The following is an 8,335-nucleotide window of genomic DNA, read 5'->3' as shown; positions in this document are numbered from 1 at the left end:
TCCTGTCAGTCTCCTGACGGGGTTTGAGGACTTCCTGTCAGTCTCTTGACGAGTTTGAGGACTTGCTGTCAGTCTCTTGACGAGTTTGAGGACTTCCTGTCAGTCTCCTGATGGAGATTGTGGACTTCCTGTCAGTCTCTTGACGGAGTTTGTGGACTTCCTGTCAGTCTCCTGACGGAGTTTGGGGACTTTCTGTCAGTCTCTTGACGGAGTTTGTGGACTTCCTGTCAGTCTCCTGACGGAGTTTGGGGACTTTCTGTCAGTCTCTTGACGGAGATTGAGGACTTCCTGTCAGCCTCCTGACGGAGATTGAGGACTTCCTGTCAGTCAGACAAACGCGACTGAGCAGAGAAACAAAACGTTTGGCTACCAGAACAGTTCAGACAGAAAAACTATTTTTAGAAGATTAAAAATTATTACAGATATATTTACCTACAGATTTAGGATTTTATTGTGTCTTTTAAACGTATTCACAAATCAAGGTTTTATTCAATGAGACGGATCAACATAAAAGATAATAAACTTACTCGGTTAGTTTTTTTTCTTTATCAGCCTCAACACTTCGTTGCTTTAATAACCGATGTGTCCAGGTCTCTCCATGACGTTGCTGTTTATGTCTAAAACTACAGATCAGGTCGAAATTAACAGATTGACAACTTATTTCACTGTCTGCGTTTCCAGATGAACAAGGGCGATTATGGCAAGCCGTTTTAACATAAATTCGGTTTTACCGCCCTTACAATCCAGATATCTCAAATTGTTCTGTGACTAGACGTTTCAGCAATTTAAGATGTCTCTAATTATATTTCGACTAGACAAAATACCTATTTGAGATATCTCTAATTACCATTGACTTATATGGAGACTTTCATTCAAGATATCTAAAATTAATTCAAGATATCTCAAATGTATTTTTGGATAGGAGATATTTTGACTAGTTAAAACTAAATTATAGATATATTGAATTGTAATTTTGACTAATGAAAATTAATTTTCAGAAATAACAGGCCCTTTAACCAGTTAGCTATAAAATACTAACTCCTGGTTTTTCCAAATGGAGATCAGGCTGATATGTTGGTGATAAATAATCACTTTATGATCTTTACTAACTGATCCTCTTTTCTGCTCACATGGATTAAAAATGCTTGAAACACATCAGATTCAGTTGTAACTAAAAAATAAGACAATTTTTACTGATATTTATCTGATCCAACACTAACTTTAGGATTAATGAACCACAGTGAGAAGCAGGTCTCTAACGACGAAACAAATAAATTAAAGGTGTTTCCTGTCACCTGTCTGATGTCAGAGGGAATCAGTGCAGCTGACTGGGATGATAAAATGTGTCTCAGTAGTTGAGAAACTTTGATCCTCCGTTTCTTTTTGAAAGCTGATGTTCAGGTTTGTTCTGTTTTCTACATGTGTCTCTGTGAAGCTTCTTCTATGTAAGACTAAACTATAACATATTGGATTTTATTTGATCCAACATTATTAGCAAAGCATCAACTTTAACACCACAATGTTCACGATTTTCCATCCTGCCATCATTTCAGGCATGAAGAAGAAACTTCAGCTCATTTATCATTTAATAAAATACTCAGTGAAGTTAAAACCTGTTTTGCTTTAAATGATCAGATCAGTGGCTCTGAGTGGAAAAGTCAGAATGAGGAACTTTATTAGTTTTGAAAGTTGAACTGCAGTTTATTGGCTCAACATAAAGGATCATCTCTCTATCAGGTCCATAATGGAGCTGAGATTGTGATGACTTCCTGAAGGCAGGATATCAGAAAGAGCAGGAGTTTTTAAAGAGACAGAGACCCAATTTCATGGTGTTACATTACAACTCAAATTTTAAACGTTTTTTTTAAATGCCCAGTTGTTTTTATAACAAACGGAGGTGATGCAGTTACTTGATTGTCCTATAAAATATCACTATGTGGTTGGGAAACACATCATTCTGCCCCTTCAAGTCTAAATCTTGTGACTTTAAATGTTGTGAAATAAAACTGAAAAGATGCAGGAAAGTGTTTTTGATTAAAGTAACTAATATTAGGGGTGCTGTAGCAGCACAAACAACCCAGGTGAGGAGGCCTTGGTCCTGCATGCAGCAGGTTCAAGTCCTGGTCCGGTGACATTTGCTGCATGTCTCCCTGTTTCTCATTACATTCTTTGCTGTTTGACCGCTTTCAAATAAAGGCCACTAGAGCCAACAAAAATAAAAAGTAAGACATTTTTGAAACCAGTGAGTCTTTCTGATTTTATCCAGAAAGACACTCTGGATAAAATCAGAGAAAAAGATGAAAAGTCTTCATGTTTCTGTGGGTTTGTGAACAGAACCGACCCGATTTATCCAGGTTAAAACGGAACCAAACGTTTTGTGTTGTTTAAATGGTTTCATGTTAGTTTTAAACTTTATTGTTTTGCAGCCTTCTGTAAAATTCAAATATTAAAACAAAACAAACCCAAAGAGTTTCTCTGAACATTTTCTAATTCTGAATGAAATATTTAAAATTTCTATAAATCTCCTTTTTTTTCTCAGTCCAGCAGCTCCTGACGTCTCTCCAACCCAGAAAATGACCTTGGATCCAGAAGCAGAAGGTCGAGGAAGAATCGGCCTCCATGTTTCTCTGTTACTGACAGCAGCAGCTCTGATGGTCAAACTTTTCCTGACTCTGTTCAACCTGAAGGTTCCTGAAGCTGCTGGACGGACAGACGGCCTCACATTTCACTCTTCATCACTTCAGTAACCGGAGTAAATCCTGGTTGATGTGAAGACTGTAAACCAGGCCCAGAGCATCACTCCTCCTGTTGTCAACGGCAACCGAAGTCTCTCTGGTCTGGCCATAGAGTGGATGTAGTTTAACCGTTTCCTGTCTAAAAGCTGAGAGGTTTTGTTAGTTGAATCGTTTCATCAGCTTCATTTTCTGTGTTTCTGGTGTTAAAATGTAAATAAATCAGTTTTATAGTAAAATGTTGTCAGGACTCCATGTTGAAAGAATATTTTTCACTTATTAATTTGTCTCATTCAAAGTTTTAGGTTTTCACATTTTTCTCAGCAGATTTGATCAAAACTGTCATCAATTTGACATAAATGAAGAAAAGCAGAGCTGCTGTTTCACAGCTGAAATGTGTTTATTTCTGATTATTAAATATTGATCTGATCAGTTGATCAGCAGCTTCATCCTGATGCTTCTCTCAGTCAGATCAGGTCACATGATCCTCAGATTCTGGATCAGAACCAAGAACCCGTCCTCACCAGATGTTCTTATGACCAGCTGCAGATCAGCAACAACTCCAGCCTCAAGCAGGTCAAAGGTCAGGCTGGGTGTGCAGAGAAACCAGAGTCCTCCAACATCAAGACGTTTCTATTCAAAAACCTGCAGAACAAAATGCATAAATCAAAGTGCAGCTGTTTAGTATTAAATAATAATTTACTTCTGTAACCAGAGAGACTTTGTCAAACCATGAATGAGGAAAATCTGATGAACATGAAAAATGAAAATAGTTTTGGAGATGAACTGTTCATGAAGACAGAACTGAAGAACTGAATCTTATAAACTGTATTGGGTGTGTCAGACTTTGAAGTTGCAGAATATAGACTAAAGGTCAACAGTTTCCATGAAGTATCACTGTAGGAATTTGTTGCCCAGGATCTGAACAAAGTACGTCCTGTTGCTTTGTTTCCTTATCCTGATCCTTAAAAAAGATTCTCTGTGCTGATCAGATGACTTCAGTTAAAGTGAAGTTTAAACAAGAAACCATCTAAAGCCTCCAGAGAGTTTGCTGATGAACAGAGGAACTGAATAACAATTAGTCTTCTTCTTTTATTTTTTCCCTAGAGGACCACCGGTGGTCCGCTCGGGCCTGGATGCAGCTGTGCAGTGATCAACACAAATAGATGGAGGGAATTTCAAAGAGTCACTGATTTCACAGGTGTTTGTTCTGATTTCTTTGTTTTGGAGCCGACCATCCAGGACCTGGTCGTACCCACCGGTAAGCCTACTTGGATTTATTTTGTGAATTTTCTTTTCCTTCATGTGCAGGTATTTTTATTCTTACATTGTGATAATAATTATTGTCTTGAAATCTGTCTCTTCCTTATTGCAAAACCAGACCGTTAATTCCAGATGTTGTTGTTGGCAACAAAATTAATTGTATGGTGAAGCCACTGAATGCCACAAAACTTAAATTTATTTTTTATATGTTGGACTCAGTGGTGCAGTTGGTAGAGCTGTTGCCTTGCAGCAAGAAGGTTCTGGGTTCGATTCCCAGCCCTGGTCTTTCTGCATGGAGTTTGCATGTTCTCCCTGTGCATGGTGGGTTTTCTCCAGGTACTCTGGTTTCCTCCCACAATCCAAAAACATGACTGTCAGGTTAATTGGTCTCTAAATTCTCTCTAGGTGTGTGTGCATGGCTGTGTGTCCTATCTGTCTCTGTGTTGACTTGCAACCTGTCAGGGTGACCCTGCCTCTTGTCCAGAACGTTAGCTGGAGAGGAACCAGCACCTCCTGACCCCACTAAGGGACAATGGTATATAGAAAATGGATGGATGTTGGTCTCAAAATAATTAATCTAATTTTCAAGGGCCAATTTTTTATCACTAGAACTTCAGATTAGATAGTTAGAGTCAACAAAACCTGAGTAGATTAACCTGGAGATAAAAATCAAGTGTATCATTATGTCTTTATGCAGAAAGACACAGTAGATCTTAATGCACCTGGGCCAACATGACTGCAGGGTGTGGGATGGTGATGTTTCTGTACAAACTAATTTGAACTGCGTCACGTCTGCCGTCTGAAAGAGAAAGTGAACAACGCAGCTTTTCCTTTCTTATCTAAAATTAGTGCAACAGATAAATTTTGGTTTTGATCTTCAGCTCAAAAAATTCACCAAAATGAATCATTTGATCCATCTGATTAAAATAAAACAAGTCATTTCTTAAGAGTCACTTTCTGATGTTTCTTCATGTCTTTGTAACGACCAGCTATAACTACTGCTGTGAGCTATATGGGTTAGTGGCTGCAACTCTAGAGGTCATAAATAAAGCAGTAAGTTTTTAACTAAGTCAACATGAATCCATTTAACCCATTTAATCTTCTCTCTACAGCTGCTGATACATTTTAGGATCATTTTAAAATCCTCATCTTGTTTTTAACTTCCTGCTTGGTTTTCCTCTGAGCTGCTCCACCTTTATACTCCATCCTGTCCTCTGAGGTCAGCAGGTCAGATTCTCCTCATGCAGGAATCCACAGACCAAACCTTTTACATCTGATCTATAATCTATATTTATTGATCTCATTGGTAAAGTTTTCAAGGGATCAGTTTCCTCAACGCTGCAGGTCAGGTGATGTTAATCTACAGTAGGATTCTGCATGACTGAAGGATTGATGGGTTGGTTCAGTGAACGTCCTGTTCAGACAGGAAGTTCACAGCAGATGTTCCTTTTGCTAACAAAGAAAAACAAACTAACATCTTTTACTGATGAAGGTGTGAAGCTGGGATTTTACCTCAATTTCTGTAATTCTCATTTATTTTTATTCACATTTATTATTTTTATTATTGTTTTTGTAAAAATAATTATTTTATTTGAACTTATTTAATATTAAAAATGTTATTCTCTATACATTTTTTTTAGATTTCATCAATTAAATATAATTGTTTGTTTTTATCTCTTTTTTGTCTCATTATTAAACGACAAATTCAGGATTTTTTACAGTTTTTTTTCTCCCTCCTTTGTTTGCTACAGATGGATGAAGTTTTCATCCATCCGTCTAATTTTTGGTTGTTTTATTTTAAAAATGTATTTTTTTAAGACTCCTGAGGAAATCCCTTAGACTCATCACTCTGCTAATGTGATGGGAAGTTTTGGATCTTGGGCCAAATGGCTTTTAATTTATTATCAACTGGAGACACAATTTGCTTAACTTGGCGAATATGAAGGTTTTCTATATTTTAATTCTTCTGCTGACCAGCTAACGTTCTGGGTGAGAGGCGGGGTCACCCTGGACAGGTCGCCAGTCTGTGACATACATAATTTTATTACAGATACATAAAATCATTGCATATTATTAAACATCAGATCCTTTAATGTATTTGTTCTCTGATGAATGTTTGAGTTTGAAGTCATGAACTGATTCTGTTTGATTTTTCCTTGAAGTATTGAAATGATGGGGATTGTTTTCTTTTGCACATATAATCACTAAATCAAACTGTAACTTCTGACTTATTGGATCAGGGAAGCTAATTGATTAATTATTAAATGAAAAGTCAAATGAATCATAATTAAAGGAAATTAAAGGACACTAAGACCATCAGAAAGGCTTGGATGTAAAGTGTCTGTCTGACTGCATTCTGCTCCTTTATCTAGAAATAATGAATTTTTATGGTTTAACTACCATAAAAGTTATTTATTTTATTAGGATGGATACTGTCTACATAGATCTACAAAAAAATGTGTCCTTCGCGGCGCAGTGTGCTGCTGTATGATAGACAGAATGGATCAGGAGAGGAACTGCAGACCCGTTAGAACCTACAGAACCAGACATCAGCGACTCTTCATCCTCAATCATCTCCTGAGGCTGATATGGTGCAGAACATTTTATGATTGATTAAGTTTCTTATTGTGATTTTAGTTGACTATTGTGGTTTGATTATTTGCTTAGGATGTCAAGTTTGGATGATATTTAATAAATAATATTAAATATAGGTTTATTAATCCTATAAATTCAGTAAAATGTTCTTCAAATGAGTGTAAATGCATAGCTTTGAGTAGATTTTATTTTGATTTCCGGGGCAGCAGATCACACTGGGACTGTGTCCACAGCTGCTTGTGTCTCATTAATGTTAGCAGATGTTGGCAGGCATGATGTAACCTTGAGATTCTGTTTCAAACTGAGTTTATACACCTCTGGAAAAACTTAAAAGTTTCTCTGATTTTACTCATTATAAGTATATGTTTGAGTAAAATGAACATTGTTCTTTTATTCTATGAATTACTAACATGTCTCTTAATTTTGTTTGTGAATGTATGTAAATAAGCAGTTAGTTTTAGAAAACTGGACCAACGAATATCTTCTCTTGGGTCTTAGCCCTGCTGGGGGCTGAGCACCCCTAAAGGTCAGATCCTAGAATCGCCCCTGGCTGTGCTATTTCTGCTACGTGTTTCCAGTTACAGACGGTCGAGGATTCAAACCAAAGGTTGTTGGCTGCTTTCAGCACACAGGAGAATTCAGCCCCCAGCGTTTCTGTTCGCTTTGCTTTGTCAGCTCCTCCTATTGCAACTCATTCCACAGACTCTCACAGAACAGAGGGGAAACTCCCTGCTTCTGGACGAGTCCAGCTTCATGCCCTGCAACAGGGGAGGGAGAATGTAATGAATGTTCGGCAATAGGAGGAAGAGGAGCTCCTATTGCAGAAGTTTGATCACTTGACCGTCTCTAATTGGAAGCGTATAAAAGAAATAGCATAACAGAAATAGATTTTCAGTGTGTTGGTTTAAATCTGGTCTGTAGCTTTAGAGATCAGTAGCAACGTTATGCAGAGACCTGGACACATCGGATGAAGCAACAAAATGCTGAGGCTGGTAAAGAAGAAAACTGACCAAGTAAGTTTTTTAAATATTTTATATGGATCTGCTTGTCTATAACTTAAAGTTAGTTGAAAAAAAATACTTAAACGTTTCTTGTGAATACATGTAAAACACAACAATTAAGAATTAAAATTATGTTTTCCAGGTCACATGTCTGTAATAATAACTTTTAATCTTCTGCAACTTGTTTTTCTTTCTTATCCGTTCTAGTAGCTGAATGTTTTGTGTCTCCTGTCAGACACTTTTGTCCATCATGTCTCATAGCTCTAGATTTGTCACCATCCTGTTCCACACGGTTTCACATGGATGAAGGAGTGAATTGATGCTGGATTCATAGCAGACTCAGTTCACTCCTTCACTCAGGATTCACCAGAGACAATCCTAGATACAAACATCTTACCTGAAGAGAAGAACTGGATCGTTGCTCAGTGGGTCAAAGTTCTGCTTTCAGATGAAAGTAAAGTTTATATTTCATTCAGAAATGAAGGTTCAAGAGTTTGGAGGAAGAAAGAAGAGAACCAGAAACCATGATGATTAAAGTCCAAACTAACTGACTAGAAATTAACAGATTTTTCAGAAACCTAATATCTGTTTAGGATATTTATGTTTTCATTGATCTTATACCATTTTCTTATTGTCTGTAAACAATAATCATCAAAATTACAAGAAGGCTCAGAGAATATCACCTTCATAATAAAAGGTTCAGAAGCTGCAGAGAATGAAACGTGCCGTTGTCTTACTGCTGTA

General features: G+C 37.2%; 1 protein-coding gene across 2 annotated transcripts in view; it reads left to right on the top strand.

Annotated features, from left to right (window-relative positions):
• LOC106937579 (uncharacterized) overlaps positions 1 to 2,791 on the top strand; it is a 30,941-nt gene extending 28,150 nt beyond the window's left edge. The window contains exon 3 of one of the 2 annotated variants that reach the window (XM_015019155.1): positions 2,548 to 2,791. In XM_015019155.1, coding sequence (XP_014874641.1) covers positions 2,548 to 2,747 — 200 coding nt within the window. In that variant the 3' untranslated portion in view covers positions 2,748 to 2,791. Of the gene's footprint in view, positions 1 to 2,544 lie in introns of both variants that reach the window. The other variant, XM_015019154.1, reaches the window with a different exon arrangement.
• Positions 2,792 to 8,335: the final 5,544 nt, after the last annotated feature.

Source organism: Poecilia latipinna, unplaced genomic scaffold (assembly GCF_001443285.1).
Source record: "Poecilia latipinna isolate Pla-1442-1.1 unplaced genomic scaffold, P_latipinna-1.0 Scaffold2383, whole genome shotgun sequence".
NCBI lineage: Eukaryota > Metazoa > Chordata > Actinopteri > Cyprinodontiformes > Poeciliidae > Poecilia > Poecilia latipinna.
Note: the sequence above shows the minus strand (reverse complement) of the source record. Positions and strands in the feature narration are given on the sequence as shown.